The following is an 18,181-nucleotide window of genomic DNA, read 5'->3' as shown; positions in this document are numbered from 1 at the left end:
CGGTATTCCCGAGGTGTTCCTCATATAGTGGGTACTAATATCATAGGTAACAAAGACCCATGGTGTCGCTCATATTGTGTTACTAACCACAGGCAATGTCCAGACCCGTGGTGTTTCTCACTGAATCGTACTAGTCACGGGCAATGGAAGCCCGTGGTGTTCCGCATTTAGTGGCACTAATCATAGGTACTGGAAACCCACAGTGAAACCACTCTCTGCTGCTACTAATCACAAAACTATTGAGTAACTAACAGAGTGGTACTACTCGCAAGTAAAGGCGACCCATGGTGTTCCCCGCGTGATGGTACTAATCACAAGTAGTTTCATGGTTCTGATTCAATCATCCCTTGATCCCACAGGGGGTAGACAAAGAGAAAAAAGAAGAAAAAGGAAGGGATCCATCACTTCGAAAAATAAAGTAACGGACGAACAAAGGCAAGGGCCATGAAGGGCGTGAAAATGAAAGACTCCCTAGGCCTCGAAAGCTCTAACACCGTCGGGGTCGGAAAGGAACAAGAGTTGACCAGGGGAGGTCAGATAGGATAGATGAAAGTGAGGAGCCTGACAGAAGTAGGTGGAAGAAATGCCAGGACTCAGCTAAGGGCCCCGCGGTCGCCAACCCCCGCTCCCACGTTGAGAGCCCCTGGGGCCCCTTTTAGCCACCTCTTACGAAAGGCAGGGGATACCGTGGGTGTATTCTTCATCTGCGTCCCCCACCCACAGGGGGTCATGCGAGAAGAATAACATAGGCTAGTCTAACACAACTACATACCGAATTCATCGTAGAAATAGCAGGGGGAGGGGGGGCGCAGTATACATAAAAAAGAAAGACACGAGTACAAAATTTTTGGCTGTAGCCTTCGTCAGTGGAGGATGGAATAATTTATCAACGCATTCTTACACAGTAATTTGCTGCTCTGCATCTGTTCCTATAGCGCGTCTCTACTTTAGAAGAGAGTATGGAGTTAGATGTAGCATTTGCCTTCTCATTCTCACTCATGTGTTCTGCAATTAGCTTAGTTCTTTTCTACCCCCGTGATGTCGTCTATTTCCTGATAATCTGAAGTGATAAATGTAATTTTGCTATTTTTGATGATGTCATACATAATTAGCAAAAGCCTATTTTTCAACAATTACGTTATTTTGTCGCAAATATATATTTTTGCAGATAAATAATTTATCATGCATTCGATAAAAAGCCAATGATCAAAACAGATTAAAAATTTTTTTTGACTGTCTGATGTTGATAGAAAATACTCTCCTTCCCTGGACAATAAATTTTACATAAGAAAGCTATATTTAAAAAATGAAACAAGACTTGAAAATTCTCAGATGGTAACACAGAAAAGTTAGGGAGCGAGTAACCTATTTTATTATTGACTGTATGTTGGTGACTAAGCGAGAAGAAATGTTAATAAATATCTGAAATAGTTGAAATAGTTTTTATAACAAAATAGACTTCGGTATCATATAGCTTTAATAAGTTATCACATTTATGCCCAGTGCTGCATGTAGCTGTGACTCAAAACAGAGATAAATATGATAAATACATCATTGAGGAAATGGCTAATTCAGCAGAAATACATGTTCTTCCCTCCCCTGTGAACCATGTAACCTTTCCGCGGTGGGGAGGCTTGTGTGTCCCAATGAAGCAGATAGCTGAGCTGCAGGCGCAACCATATTGGATGGGTATCTGTTGAGAGACCAGAGTAACGACTGGTTCATCGATAGGTGGGTAGCAGCCTTTCGGAAGTTGCAAGGGCGGCAGTCTAGATGATTGACAGATATGGTCTTGTAATAATACTCAACATGGCTTAGCTATGTAGATACTGCTACACGGCTGTAACTAACTCCATAACTAACTTCCGAGGAGATGCAGCTCTCTCTTTATGAATGATGTGCTGATGAAGGCTTCCTCTCGGGTAAAATATTCCGAAGGTAAAATAGTCCCCCATTCGGATCTCCGGGTGGGGAAGACAGGAGGGGAGAGGTGGGGGGTGATCATCAGAAAGGTGGATACTGACATTCTTCGAGACAGAACATGGTATGTTAGAGATCTGAATTGTTGTGGTAGGTTAGAGAATATGAAAAGTGAGATGGATAGATTAAAGTTAGATGTAGTTGGTGTAAGTGAAGTAGAAGAGCAGGATTTTTGGTCAGGCGATTACAGATTTATCAACACAAAATCAAACAGGGGAAATGCAGGAGTTGGTCTAATAATGAATAAGAAAATAGGGCAGCGGGTAAGCTACTACGACCAGCATAGTGAAAGGATTATTGTTGTCAAGATAGACACCAAACCAATGCCCACCCACAACAGTGCAGGTCTATATGCCCACTAGTTCAGCAGATGATGAAGAAATTGAAAGAATATATGAAGAGATAGAAGATGCAAAACAATATGTAAAAGGTGATAAGAATTTAATTATGATGAGAGACTGGAATGCAGTGGTAGGCCAAGGAAGAGAAGGTAATACAGTAGGAGAATTCGGATTGGGACAAAGGAATGAAAGAGGAAGTCGGCTGGTTGAATTCTGCACCAATCATAATTTAGTCCTTGCTAATACTTGGTTCAAACACCACAAACGGCGTCTGTATATGCGGACGAGACCTGGAGACACTAGAAGGTATCAAATAGACTTCATTATGATTAAGCAGAGATTCAGAAACCAGGTGCTGTATTGCAAAACTATCCCAGGAGCAGACGTGGACTCTGACCACAACTTGTTAGTCATGAAATGGCATCTAAAGCCGAAGAAATTGAAGAAAGGAAGGAATGCAAGAAGATGGGATCTAGACAAGTTGAAAGAAAAGTGTGAGGGACTGTTTCAAGGAACATGTTGCACAAGGACAAAATAAAAAGGCTGAAGTAAACACAATACAGGAAGAATGGACAGTCGAGAAAAATTAGGTCTCTAGGGCTGCTGAAGAAATGCTAGGAAGAAAGGAAAGATAACTAAGAATCAATGGATAACTCAGGATATACTGGACCTGACTGATGAATGATGAAAGTACAAGAATGCAAAAAATGAAGAGGGTAGAAAAGAATACAGGCGATTAAAGGATGAGGTGAATAGGAAGCGCAGGGCAGCTTAGGAAGAATGGCTGAAGGAGAAGTGCAAGGATGTTGAAGGTTGTATGGATTTAGGAAAGGTAGATGCTGCGTACAGGAAAATCAAGGGAACCTTTGGAGAAATAAATCTAGGTGTATAAACATAAAGAGCTCAGATGAGAAGCCAAAAACAAAAAAGCCAAACCCCACAGAACTTAATGCCCTTGAAAGGGCCTTGGCCTGCCCAGCGACCGCTGCTCAGCCTGAAGACCTGCAGATTACGAGGGGTCATGTGGTCAGCACAACGCATCCTCTCGGCCGTTATTCTGGGCTTTCGAGACCGGAGCCGCCATCTCAGTGTCAGATAGCTCCTCAATTCTAATCACGTAGGCTTAGTGGACCTCAGGTCGAGAGAAAATTCCCTGACCTGGAGGGGAATCAAACCCGGGGCCTCCGGGCGAGAGGCAGGCACGCTACTCCAACACCACGGGGCCTGCCAGATGGGAAGCCACTTCTAAGGAAAGACGACAAGGCAGAAAGATGGCAGCAACATATCCAACAGTTGTATCAAGGTAATGACATAGATGATACGGCTCTGGAGCAAGAAGAGTCTGTTGATGCTGATAAACTGGGAAACCCAATTTTGAGGTCAGAATTCGACAGAGCTTTAAGAGATCTAGATAGGAACAAGGCACCTGGAACTGATAACATTCCCTCTGAATTACTAACTGCCTTTGGAGAAACCAGCATGGTGAGGTTATTCCATTTAGTGTGTAAGATATATGAGACAGGAGAAGTGCCATCAGATTTTCAGCAGAATGTCGTTATACCTATTCCCAAGAAAGCTGGTGCTGACAAGTGTGAAAACTACCGCACCATTAGGTTAGTATCTCATGCCTGCAAAATTTTAACACGTATTATTTACAGAAGAATAGAGAGACAAGTTGAAACTGAGTTGGGAGAAGATCAGTTTGGCTTCAGAAGAAATGAAGGGACACGTGAAGCAATCTTGACTTTACGTCTGATCTTAGAGGATCGAATAAAGAAAGACAAGCCCACATACATGGCGTTCGTATATCTAGAAATGGCATTTTATAACGTTGATTGGACCAAGCTTTTTGAGATTTTGAAAGTGATCGGGATCAGATACAGAGAATGAAGAATGATCTACAATCTGTATAAAAATCAGTCTGCAGTGATAAGAATCAAGGGCTTTGAAAAAGAAGCAGCAATCCAGAAAGGAGTGAGGCAAGTTGCAGTTTGTTCCCCTCCTTTTCAATGTACATATAGAGCAGGCAGTAAAGGAAATCAAAGACGAATGTGAGAAGGGAATCACGATCTAAGGAGAGGAAATCAAAACCCTGGGATTTGCTAATGATATTGTTATTTTATCTGAGACTGCAGATCTAGAGAAACTGCTGAATGATATGGACAGAGTCTTGGGTAAGGAGTACAAGATGAAAATAAAAGAGTCCAAAACAAAAGTAATAGAGTGCAGCCAAACGAAGTCAGGTGATGCGGGAAACATTAGATTAGGAAATGAAGTCTTAAAGGAAGTAGATGAGTATTGTTACTTGGGTAGTAAAATAACTCGTGATGGCAGAAGTAAGGAGAACATAAAATGCAGTCTAGCACAAGCAAGGAAAGCCTTTAAGAAAAAAAAAAAAATTGCTCACTTCAAACATTGATATAGGAATTAAAAAGATGTTTTTGAAGACTTTCGTCTGGAGTGTGGCAATGTGTGGAAGTGAAACATGGACGATAACTAGCTCAGGAAGAGAGGATAGAAGTTCTTGAAATGTGGTGTTACAAAAGAATGCTGAAGGCGAGATGGATAGATCGGATCACGAATGAAAAGATACTGAACCGAATTGGTGAGAGGAGATCGATTTGGCTAAATTTGACAAGAAGAGATAAAATGATAGGACACATCTTAAGACACCCAAGACTTGTGCAGTTGGTTTAGGCGGTAAGAACGGTAGGGATAGACCAAGGTATGAATATGAGAGGCAGATTAGAGGAGATGTAGGATGCAGCAGTTATTTAGAAATGAAAAGGTTAGCACAGGATAGGGTGGCATGGAGAGCTGCATCAAACCAGTCTAAGTACTGATGACTAGCACAACAACACATGTTCTTCGCTTATGATAAATACATCATTGACGAGATGGCTAATTCAGCAGACAAACATGTCCTTCACTTTATGATAAATACAGCACTGATGGAATGGTTAATTCAGCAGGATAACATGGTCTTTGCTTACCACCATACCACTGCAAACTTAATTCTATCGAAATGGTATGGGTGCAACTGAAGAACTATATGAATATGATCAATGTCTCATTCATAAAACCAGAAATGAGGAATTTAATTATGGCTGCATACCAACACATGATAATACAAAATTGGGCAAACTACGAGGAACACACAAAGAAAATCAAAAGTGATCTCTGTAAAGCAGACGGGATTCAAGATGACGAGGAACAACTTTTGCATTAAAGAAACATTTCTTAACAATCGCATTGAATAACTTTTGATACATTTGTCATCATCTTTTCCTTCTTTCGATGCAACACCAAGTGGTTCTAATTCGGTTGAACTTTGACCATTCAGGGATATGGAGGAATTTTTGGAAGTAATAATACTACCTGAGCATAGTGGACAGGCAACATACTATTAAAATTAAATATTATAATTTATTACAATGTGTGCATCTAAATTGCACTCTAAACTTTGTCGTATCATACCTAAATTATTGTATCGTCATTCGACCTGTAGGGCATGAGGTACAATTATATGCAAAAAACAAATATATCAGGAAAAAACACGTCTGTACTATGGTTCGTGATTCAATCCATCCATGTCACCTTCAGCATTCTTCTGAAACACCACATTTCAATAGATTCTATTCTAGTCTCACTCTTTTTTTTCTTTTTTTTTTTTTCTTGCATGTTGCTTTATGTCGTACTGACACAGTGATTCTATTCTCTTTATTTCTGAGCTAGTACCACTGTTCATTTTAGATTAATACCAATGGTAATGTCACACATAACAAAATTTGACTAGTGGACTTTAAATTCACTAATTATAGTATTATAGACCGAGAGATTTTTTGCCTCTTTTGTAAAATAATTTGCAATATGTACATAATATTTTTAAAGTGTTAATTTGATTGTATTTGCACTATATATTGTCAGTTTTAGTCCATGGCTGAAGACGACCCGAAATAGGGTTGAAATCAGTCTCATTGTACTGTATAAGTGATCTGACATCATATTAAACAGTATTGAATAGGTAGACCTTCATTTTAATTTCTTATTAATGTTACAGTAATGTTTATCAATACGAACCACAATGAAGTTTATATCGTATGATCATCTGACTTCCTTCAACTGCAATCCACTACTTTTGTTTTGGATCTACTTATTTTCATCTTGTACTTTTCCAAGACTGTGTCCATACCATTCAGTAATTTTTACAGATCTCTGCAGACTCAGATAAAATAACAATATAATTGGTAAAACTCAGAGTTTTGAATTTCTCTTCTTAGATTGTGATTTCCATTCCAAATTCTTTAATTTCCTTTAATGTCTGTTCTATATAAACAATGAAAAGGAGAGGGGACTAACTGCAGCCTTGTCCCACTCCTTTCTGGATTGCTGCTTCTTTTTCATAGCCCTCGATTGTTATCACTCAGACAGATTGTAGAAAATTCTTCTTTCTTACAACTTGTGAAAGAGTTACTCTAATTACTGTAATTTTATATTGCCAGGCTGAGTGGCTCAGATGGTTGAGGCGCTGGCCTTCTCACCCCAACTTGACAGGTTCAATCCTGGCTCAGTCCAGTGGTATTTGAAGGTGCCCAAATATGTCAGCCTTGTGTCGGCAGATTTACCGGCGCGTAAAAGAACTCCTGCGGGACAAAATGTTGGTACCTTGGCGTCTCCGAAAACCAAAAAAGTAGTTAGTAGGACGAAAAGTCAATAACAATTAATTATGTAATTTTATTGATCACAAGGCTTATAAACACAATACTATACAGAGAGTTTCAGGTAAGTGAATGGCCTTCACGAGGTGTCTCATGGCCAGAATATGCATAGGAGACATAACTGTTCAAAACTTGCTAGTTAAGTCTTACTGCAGAAGATGTTTTGTCATAATTCTGTTTAAGGCAGGCCAAATTTGTGATAGTAATTTTTTAATTAATAAAGAATGGTACCAACTTCATTACAGACTTTCAGTGTATTTCAAATAATGTTATACGGTATGTCATTGGAACATGAAGGGAACAAAATAACAGGATAAACAAATTGAACAGGTCAGTATAGGAAAAGGAAGCAACAGCACGAGGTGACAAGGACAAACATGTTTTAACATGACTGTCCTGTCATTGTGTTTATCCTGTTACTTTCTTTTCATGTTCCTGACTTTCAATATATTACTTGGTTTGTCACTTGTTCCTTTTCATTACTTGTATACCCAGTAATGTTATCTGTGTGGTTATAGTATGAAAAAAAAACCCACTTTATTATTATGGCATTTAATTTTATTTACCACAATTACTTTCTGCAGGAAAATATTGACTAAATGAACTACCATAATGTAAAAAGAAGTGCACTTCTCAGGATTCCTTGTAAATTCATGATAAATTCTCTTTTATTACACAACATTCAATTCTATTTGCTCTGTTTTTACTGTATTTATGAAAGTACTTCATCCATGTAATTGAAATTCCCTATAATGCTGGCCAACACCTTATTTCCTCTTCTATTCTATTTCCCCTAGCAAAGCAATTCCCACCAGCCACCCACCTCTTAACCTTAGTTATTTCCACCCTCTTCTGGTAGTGCATTCTCCCCTTCATCACCTGCACCCTACTTTATTCTTAGCTCCACTCTCCCTTAATTCTAGTTCCACCCATCAACACCTCTCCCTTCTACTGTTTCCACCCCTGTCAAATGCACCTGTCAAGCAACACAATCTACTGTTCTACACTGCCAAGCTGCAAACATACTGTTTAAATAATGGAATGATTAAAGAGGGTTTCATCACAAAGTGCCTACAACCTTGCCTCTTAATTTCTCCAAGCTTCTCTTCTTGTGTCACTGCTCTTTGAGCTGTGAAAATATTACAAACAATTTCACCAGTTGAACCCTGTAGCATGAAAATTGTAAGTCTAATGATAATAAGCTATTAGCATCAACAAGATCTACAAACAATTATAAACATAACCTTATTGCTGAAAATGAATATTAAAAATGCATGTTTTTTTCTTTTTTTTTAATAATACACCGAGCTCGATAGCTGCAGTCGCTTAAGTGCGGCCAGTATCCAGTATTCGGGAGATAGTAGGTTCGAACTCCACTGTCGGCAGCCCTGAAAATGGTTTTCCGTGGTTTCCCATTTTCACACCAGGCAAATGCTGGGGCTGTACCTTAATTAAGGCCACGGCCGCTTCCTTCCCACTCCTAGCCCTTCCCTGTCCCACCATCGCCATAAGACCTATCTGAGTCAGTGCGACGTAAGGCAAAAAAAAAAAAAAAAATTTAATAATACAGTAGTATTAATGATGTGTTTTATGCTCCTTAAATTGCTATAGATTTTACAAAATGCTGGAATGCTGCAACTTGCCCCTGAAAAGGAGTTCTTCTATGTACGGTACCAGACAATTTATCAACATGGGATCTCTCTCATTTAAATGCGAACTAACTCTTCCAGGATTTAGGAACACGGTTTTGACACATTCCAAATTTAAGTGTGAGCATGGCCTGCAGCAGCAAAAAATTATGTTCCGGGTGTGCTGCGAGCGTAGCCCACAGTAAGCTATGACAAACAAACTACGCATGCCATTAGTGTGTTTAAGATTCCGTGAAGTTTTAACTAGGGTTGTATGTCACTACATGACATTATTACTGCCCAAGTTAGTGAGATGTGATATTTTCAGAGAGTTTCCATCTCAGAAGATTGTCTCTGACGTTGCTCTCTGAACATGGCCATACAATGTAAAGATGTGTGAAAAGAAGTTTCTGCACTCAAAAATCGTTACAGCCTAGTAAATAATTACTATGTTGTTTATTCATAGGGTCTGTTATTAAAATTAACATGTTCTGTCCCATTTAACCTGGAAATTGTTTTGTTTTCTTGCAAGAAAAATACATATAACACCATTGCTTGACGTTCTTTAAAAATAATAACATGTGCAACAAGTTGCACTTGACATTTATATACAAAATGAATGGAAAAAGTCAATCCAATCCAATGGAAGAATAGGTTTACAAATAACTATAATGGTTTGGAAAACTCCAGACCAAAGTGCTTGGTACAGATTTCAAAAGCTTGAAAGTTTGAGGAATGCTGATTTTTATTATGCACAACAGAAAGAGTCCTCTTCCTCCAATTCTTTTCAATCTACTATGGTAAGTATTCATCTCAAGATACAAGACAGATTTCTGTCTGGGTCCTTGACAGAATGGCCAGTGTAGTGGCCTGTGGTTAGAGGTTTCCAGGTTTGATTCGTGGCCAGGCCAATGATTTCTGCCGAGTCTGGTTAATTTCTCTGGTTCAGGGATTGAGTGTTTGTGTTTGTCTTAATAAACAACAGTCATTTATCCCCAACACACCACATCACTAACGAACACACAAGCATGCCATAGTTCAATACAAGTTCATCAATTCATCCTTATACCAAGGATTGTCATCAGGAAAGGCAACCAGTTGTAAAATTGGGCCGAAATACACATGCTGCCACCCCTAAGCTACGGGAAGGAAATGCCTGAGTAAAAGGCACATACACAGCCAGGAAAGAAAATATTAAAGATAAATTGCTCTAAATACTCATGACTTTTCTACTCAAGAGAGCAAGTAGAAGACATGAAGAAGCAACAATACAGACTTCAAAAGAATTGTACTCACTTTGCTTTTTACGACTTCGGGCTTTCTGCTTCTGTTGGACGACAACACCTCGACTACGACTGCAGAAATGTTCCAGAAGCTTGAGGAATATATGTGTCGTTTCTAACAAGTCCTTCAAATATCCCCTTTAAAAGACAGTAAAAAACACTTAATATAAATTCTATAAAAGAAGAGGCCAAATTATAAGAGATAACAAATGCAAAATATACCTTGACATTTTGATCTCATCGAAGTTCAGCATGAGTGTCAAAATAAGTTCTCTATATTCTATGACATAGAAGATATTACTCTTGATAACTCTTGCCGATTCCTGTACACTTGGATCCCCTGACTTGTCCATGGCCATAAGTGTCATGAGCAACTCCTATATAACAGATATTAAACCATGATATTTGAATGTTTAGGACCATGAATGTAATATAACAAATCATGTAATTTTATAATACTCACCTGATATGCTCGAAGGGCTATGTGCATTCTACGAGACCATAAGTGGATTTTCTTTTTATCAGAAGTCATCATTTCATAATAAGTCTCCAGCTGAGTCTGGACAAAATGGAAGGACTGCAACGACATAGTTTCACTAAAAAAAGGAAGAAAAATTAAACAGACTAGGCACAGCACACAACAGACATTTACAATACATAACAGCCAAAGAAATTATATTTTATTTACAAAAACTTCCCTCAGTTGAAGGTTGCCAGAATGAACAAAGTATAATGAGACAATGAAATGTATAATTTTGGGTTACAATAATAAATGAATCTCTTTGTTACCAGTCACATTAGCAAGATTTTGCCCTTTTTAAACAGTCTTCATGGCATTAATAATGCACAGAAAAATCATATCTTCCACTGTTTCTCATGCTGAAGAATTTTTGATTAAATTCATCTCTTTGTTTAAGCTTTTCTTTAGCTTTGAATAAGCAATTACAAGAACTGGTAGCCATACTTAATACTTCACACTTCACTTCTAATATGCTACTGACACCACACAGACAAAGGCCAGACAACACTGTAGTATAACAGGATCCATTGTTTTAGGTGAAGTGGTATCAACCTTATTCCAAATAATGCATGCACCCAAGTTTTTCTCTGTTAAATTCTGGGAAAAATAGGAGCAGAGTATTTGTGTATATACAGAAACTTAAATGAATTTGCACACACTTTTTCCCACGGTGCTGTGAAAGTGAAAATACCCTTGTGGGAGAACTCCATTTCAGCAGCCCACAGACACCAACATACCACTTTATGTACGTCTCCCATCATCTCACAGAGTTAGCATCTGTTCCATCACAACGCCGTAAAGTTGATACAGAGTGCTATGAATTTTCCCAATTTCCTCCTTGGTGAAGTGAGCAGAGTGAGGGCACGCATTATCACCCCGAACGATGATGATCACTCCGGGGTGTATATTGCACAATGCATAATAGAGATTGTGAAGTGTACAGACATAAATATGAGCATTTTATGGTTCACTCAGGTTCAAGGAATTCAACAAGAGTGCACCCCCTCTGCATCTCAAAAATGATGCCCACAACTTCTCCAGCAGGCTGCACTGCTTTTCCTCTTCTTTTTGTCAATGAATTCCAAAGGGGCCATTCCATGCTCTGCTGCTTCATTTCCAATTTGTTATGATAGACCCAACTTTCATTAAAAAATCATCTCATTCATTTCACTATCTCTGAAGAAGGTCTGGTTCTTCTCTGAACTTTGTAGTCTTCTGTTAATAAACGTGGGACCAATAGCCTAATCTTGCTATCATTTCCTGTGTTGCACAGAGTTCTGCAGCAGCTGTATGTATAGTGACAGGTAAATCATCTTAAATGTTATTGTAAACTACTCCTATGTTGCATTTAGTGGAGGCAGTTAGAGGGTGACCACTAGGAAACTGATTTTGAAATCTCGTGTTTCCATCTTTAAAATGTTTCACCCATCTTGTAACAGTACTAGCAGACATGAACACTTAAGTTAGTGGTGAATTTCAATTGAAGAAATTTCCTATTTAACAAAGAATTCAATGAGAGCACGCTGTCAAAACAAATCATCCCTGTCAGCTATTTTGTAACAAATGCCTGTGCTCAAGCTATGAAGCTAATGCCATCACAATACCATCTGTAGATTGCAATAATATACTGTATTGATGGGTTCTAATTTTCAAATGAATAATACTAATAATTTGCTCATTAATTTCAGTATGACCTTTATATTAAATTATTATTATTATTATTATTATTATTATTATTATTATTATTATTATTATAGTATAGTATATTATATACATTATTATTATTATTATTATTTATTTACATAGTTTATGCCCACACTGGAGCAGTTGAATCAAACCCAAATACATTTATGTTAACAAAGAATTAACTGAAGATTTAGCTTGCATCATCTTCTTCCTTTCCCAAAACCTCTTCATTTTGGCTGACCTGGCTGCCCTTTCTTCATCAGATATGACATATTGCTTGTGTTGTACAGTTTTTAATGACAATCTTATTTGTTTGTTCTTGAGAATCCTTTTTTCTTCTCTATTTTCAATTTGCTTCATTGTAATATTCAGTTCTTCTAAATCATTCTGAACTTCTTTAAACCAATTATTTTTTGTTTTACTTTTACTTTTCCAAAAGTAATTAAATAGTTGTTTCTATATATATATATATATTATTATTATTATTATTATTATTATTATTATTATACATTGTAAAGAAATGATCTCCAAACAGCTGGACTTGAAATTACAGATGCAGAGAACAAGAATAAAATTACCACCCTTTTTAAGAATCACAAATTTCCAACTGAAATGATGCACAGAAGGCCAGTAGAGATTTCAGATGAATTAAGAACACTGCGATCAGAACGAATTAAGAAGTACTGGGTAGATAAGAAGAAATGTTATTCACAATTGCACTTCACAAGTTATAAGGACATTCAGAAATGATGTTCTCACCTGACTAATTTCACCTCAAACTTGTAGTGACGGTTGAACTCCATGAAGAACTTCATAGCCCACAAATAGTATGACTCATCATTAGATTGAGCTTTAGCTCGCACTAGGTCTTCCTAAAACAAATTCAGTGGTTCACTTGAAAGATGATTAATACCATGAATATAGTAAACATGGAAGATAGCTATGAAGAAGAAAGGCATGCTACAGAATAATAATAATAATAATAATAATAATAATAATAATAATAATAATAATAATAATAAAAATAGTAATAATAATATATACATACATTATCATTATAGACTGTTATGCCTTTCAGCGTTCAGTCTGCAAGCCTCTGTGAATTTACTAAATGTCGCCACAATCCTCGATTTGCAACTTGTGTTGTGGCCTCATTTAGTTCTATACCTCTTATATTTAAATCATTAGAACCTGAGTCTAACCATCGTTGTCTTGATCTACTTCTACTTCTCTTACCCTCCATAACAGAGTCCATTATTCTCCTCCATTCGCCTCACATGACCCCACCATCGAAGCTGGTTTATGCGTACAGCTTCATCCATCAAGTTCATTCCTAAATCAGCCCTTCTCTCCTCATTCCGAGAACCTTTCTACCATTGTTCCCACCTGTTTGTACCAGCAATCATTCTTGCTACTTTCATGTCCGTTACTTCTAACTTATGAATAAGATATCCTGAGTCCACCCAGCTTTTGCTCCCGTAAAGCAAAGTTGGTCTGAAAACAGACCGATGTAAAGATAGTTTTGTCCGGGAGCTGACTTCCTTCTTACAGAATACTGTTGATCACAACTGCGAGCTCAATGCATTAGCTTTACGGCACCTTGATTCAATCTCACTTACTACATAATAATAATAATAATAATAATAATATTGGCTTTACGTCCCACTACTTTTTTCGGTTTTTGGATATGCCAAGGTGTCGGAATTTTGTCCCGCGGGATTCTTTTATGTGCCAGTAAATCTACCGACAAGAGGCTGGCGTATTTGAGCCTCAGACTGAGCCAGGATCAAACCCGGCAAGTTGGGGTCAGAAGGCCAGCGCCTCAACCGTCTGAGCCACTGGGCCCGGCACAGAATCTTTACTTGTCTAGAATTTCATGCTTTCTTCATATATATATATATTTTTTTCCTTTTCTTTTTATTCATGCTTGCCTTTACTTTGATTTTGACTGATGGTCTCTGGTAAGACAAACTAGTTTCAACAAATATATATAACTTTTTTAAGGTTACAACAAACAGTATTGAATAGGTGGAAACCTTTAGCTTTTGTTTTACACTATCCTGTCAGTAATGACATTATGCACTAAATAAGTAGTGCCTCAGGAGCCTAATGGAACCTCGAAGAGCTATCATATCTATTTTGTGAATGTAGCTGGAAACGTTCCCATGTGTCGGAGAAATGTCGAGGTATGGTGCCAAGTGCTCCGGCCATTAGTACTATTACTTCAATCTCCTGAGTCTGGCTCCATGGCTAAATGGTTAGCCTTTGGTCACAGGGGTCCCAGGTTCAGTTCTTGGCAGGGTCCGGAATTTTAACCATCATTGGTTAATTTCGCTGGTACGGGGGCTGGGTGTATGTGTCACCTTCAGTATAATTTCATCCTCATCACGACCCGCAGGTCGCCTACGGGTGTCAAATCAAAAGACCTGCACCTAGCGAGCTGAACGTGTCCTCGGACACTCCCGGCACTAAAAGCCATACAGCATATTGTTTCAGTCTCTTGAAGATTGTATTTGGATTTGTAATAGGGGATTGTGGGTTCATAAGTCTCATTTGTCTCTACGTTTACTGTACAAATTATAATGTTCATAATAGTAGTACCATTTACTAAAATCATCAACTAAACATAATCACCACACTGTTCAGGATATTTTAAACAAAACGGTATTTTGTTCAATAAATTTACAATTAAAATTACAAAACTGTTAAAATTAAGAAAGTGTACATAACTGACATCCACAAAACTTCTTTCATATTTATATACTTTATAATTACATTTCATATAGACTAGGGTTATACTGGATTAAGTTATGAAGAATGATCACATGAACTGTCTCCTAAAGCATGAACATTCTTTCTGAAACACGCTACATATATTTCAGAATCTACTGTAGGACAATTCATAAATAAAATTTACAATATTTTAGGTTCCTTTTTCTTTATTTTTATTTGCAGCATTATTCATGATTAGGAAGAAGACACAAAACAATCTCCTATTTCAAGCCCCAACATTTTTCTTGTAAGATAGAGAATAATTATAGTCTATAGTCCTTGTATGTCATCTCAAAAATAAAGATAAGGTACAGTAACTTGTATCTACACAATACATAGTTATTTTTTAATTAAACTAATTTTAACCAGTTTTAAAATCAAAGTAAACTTAGCAAAGTAAAGGTGGGAAATGTTTTTGTCATGAACCTTTAGGAATTCTGATTATTGTTTAAATTACCTTCACTTGGTGCATAAGAGTATTATAAGCACCGTTCAAAAACTCAATGCAGAATTCCTTCAAGATCAGGCGAATGCTTAAGGTAGAACGTCGTTCAATGGATCCATCCTTCATTGGAAGGCGATTTTTTGGTCTCTTCACCTTATGCTAAAAAATAAAGCAAAGAATATAGCAAAATCTGAAGAGAAGGTAAACAATATTATGAAACAACTCTGAGAACTACTGATGTTTACCAAGTATTGTTAATATTTTTGTTAATGTTGCATCTAACGTGAATCCTTTACAACAAAGTAATAAATATCATGAACGAAGTTTCTCTCCAAATTGTAAATGATCAGCCAGACAACCTCTCCACAGACAGAAGCACTTTTACAACAGGATCATCCTCTTGCTTTGTGACAGGCATTTTGATTGGCACCTCTCTTATTAACATGGATATTGGTTTCATGCGGCAAAACAAAACGAACAAGGATATTCTGATTAGAGAGAGATGTCAAACATGTATTCCATGGTTTAGGGAGTGGTGATTTCATACAATCCATAACTTAAAACCAAACAGGAATAGGATGCCAACAACAATGGAATAAAACCTACAAGAGCACATAAATTACTGCTACATTACCACTGAAATAAACTACCAGTTTCCTGCAAAAAATAACATAATGAACATAATTTGATCTTTAAATGCTAATGACCATTGCTAGTAATAATGGTACAAACAAAACAGTATTCAGATTCTACTCAAATTGCTATTTTTCTTTTCAATAAACTAGCAATCAAAATAGGTATCAAATCCATATATCTATGAAATAATGAAAGAAGGGTCTATTAATCTTTGATTCTCTTTAAAGTACTCTAGTTACAATCTTGTGTTCTATTTGAAGACCACCAATTATTGGGCATCTAGAATTGCAGCTTCCAGTTAACAGAGGTTTCAAAGTATCCTTACAAAAGTTTAATCTCATTTAAATTAAATGAACAGTAAGTCTGAATTATTCATGTACAGGAGCTAGGACAATATTAAGGCAAAGATATGGTGTTGCTGACGCACTTTGTCTACACTCCTTCCACCTTGTGTGGTGTCCTTTATCCCCTCAGTGAGGGTAGGGAGAAAAATCTTGCCTCTTCTCTCATTTGAGTAATGAAGTCATTTGGCCCAAGGGGACAAAAGGAAACTGAGGAGAAGAAATTATTTAATATTATGTTATAATCACACCATTACTGTGTAATACTGATGTATAACAGTACTTTATTTGATATACTGCTAATTTTGTCCAGTGAAACACACACAAAAACCCAGTCCCTAAACCAGAGGAATTAAACAGACATAGGTAAAATCCACACCCAGCCAGGAAACAAGTCCGGGACTGAAGGCCAAGTTGCTGACCATTCAGCCAAAGAACCAGAAATTTATAAAAGCTAAATTTAAATGTATCTTTACAGAATATGAAAACTACAGCCGATGTATCAGAATAGTACAGTTTAAACTCTTAAATGGACAGAGTTTCATACAAAACAAGACTTCTCTCAATGGATTAAAAAAATATAATTTTACAAAAACAACTGATAAATTATAACATTCAATTACTAAGAGTAAGTGCCTAATATGCATGAAACACTTCCTGTTACACATGCTAAGTCATATAGCAATTCCCGATGAAGAAAGTTTATTATTTGTACTTTCAAGTAATATTCATCAAAGCTTTTACCCAGCCACAGATAAATCTCTAGGAAAAAGAAGGAAAAGCTTTTGGTTTTCTTGGTGATTTTCATTTCCCTGATGGTACAATAGCCACAGTTTGCAGTGTAATTTAATCTCTTGAAGGGTAGCATCAGGAGAGTTTACGAAGGATGAAAATCCTGTCCCTATCGAGGACCTATCATTTATATATATAAAAAGAAAGGGAAACTTCTAAAGCAGTATTCATGGGGATGAAATCACACTTCATCAATCTTGTCTGTTGTGTCAGTTAGTGTATGTCACCCTCTTGTATGGAGTATCATGTTTACTATGCAGTCACCCTTCTGCACAGCTCACCCTCTCCCCTGCAGCTCCCCTAGCCACTGGGCTTGGGAGCTGCTAATAGCTTATGCTTCAATGAGGCAGATTTAACATCCCTTCACAGCCTTGTGTCAAAGTGGCTGAGGCAAAACAATACAAGGCTAATACTGACAGCAAAATTTAATGACATGGAGATAACAAAATCGCCAAACCACATACCTCAACTCAAATCAAAAACATAATTTAATAAGGAATACTGAGCAGAGTGACTTCCTCTGGGACCTAGAAATAAGATCTTGATCCAAATTTGCCAATAATGAATGAGAGAAAATGAAATTCACAATGACTGCTTTAAATGGCATCTGAACTTCAGTTTGCTGTCAAAAGCACCTCCCAAAACGATGATATAATATATAAAATAACATGTCCTGACTGACTTACTGACTGATTCATCATCGCTGTGCCAAAACTACTGGACAGAACAAAATTAAATTTTGGGGATACATTTTATATTAGTGTAGGTGCTTGCTAAGGGAGGAGTTTTGGATATTCCATCGCTAATGGGTTGAAAGTCCGGCCCCGTGGTGTGGAAGGCAACGCGTCCACCTGTCACCGGCGACCCCAGGTTCGATTCCCGGCCGGGTCAGGGGTTTTTAATCATAAATGATTAATATCTCTGGCCTGGGAACTGGGTGTTTGAGCCACCCTTAATGTTCCTTTCCTCACATTCAACACTCTACACTTCCACGATTCCAATTACATGCAGGTTCAAATCACATAGTGCAAGTAGGGGC

At 37.5% G+C, this 18,181-nt stretch overlaps 1 protein-coding gene across 1 annotated transcript in view; it reads right to left on the bottom strand.

The window, feature by feature from the left end:
• Positions 1 to 18,181, bottom strand: part of LOC137498393 (protein timeless homolog) — a 43,503-nt gene that overhangs the window by 3,977 nt on the left and 21,345 nt on the right. The window contains exons 3-7 of the mRNA XM_068225876.1: positions 15,386 to 15,532; positions 12,916 to 13,028; positions 10,414 to 10,546; positions 10,173 to 10,327; positions 9,964 to 10,088 (exon numbers count right to left, since the gene is read on the bottom strand). Coding sequence (XP_068081977.1) covers positions 9,964 to 10,088; positions 10,173 to 10,327; positions 10,414 to 10,546; positions 12,916 to 13,028; positions 15,386 to 15,532 — 673 coding nt within the window. The remainder of the gene's footprint in view (positions 1 to 9,963; positions 10,089 to 10,172; positions 10,328 to 10,413; positions 10,547 to 12,915; positions 13,029 to 15,385; positions 15,533 to 18,181) is intronic.

The sequence above is a fragment of the Anabrus simplex genome, chromosome 1 (assembly GCF_040414725.1).
Source record: "Anabrus simplex isolate iqAnaSimp1 chromosome 1, ASM4041472v1, whole genome shotgun sequence".
Classification (NCBI taxonomy): Eukaryota; Metazoa; Arthropoda; class Insecta; order Orthoptera; family Tettigoniidae; genus Anabrus; species Anabrus simplex.
The sequence above is the reverse complement of the archived record's forward strand: the minus strand, read 5'-3'. Positions and strand labels throughout refer to the sequence as shown.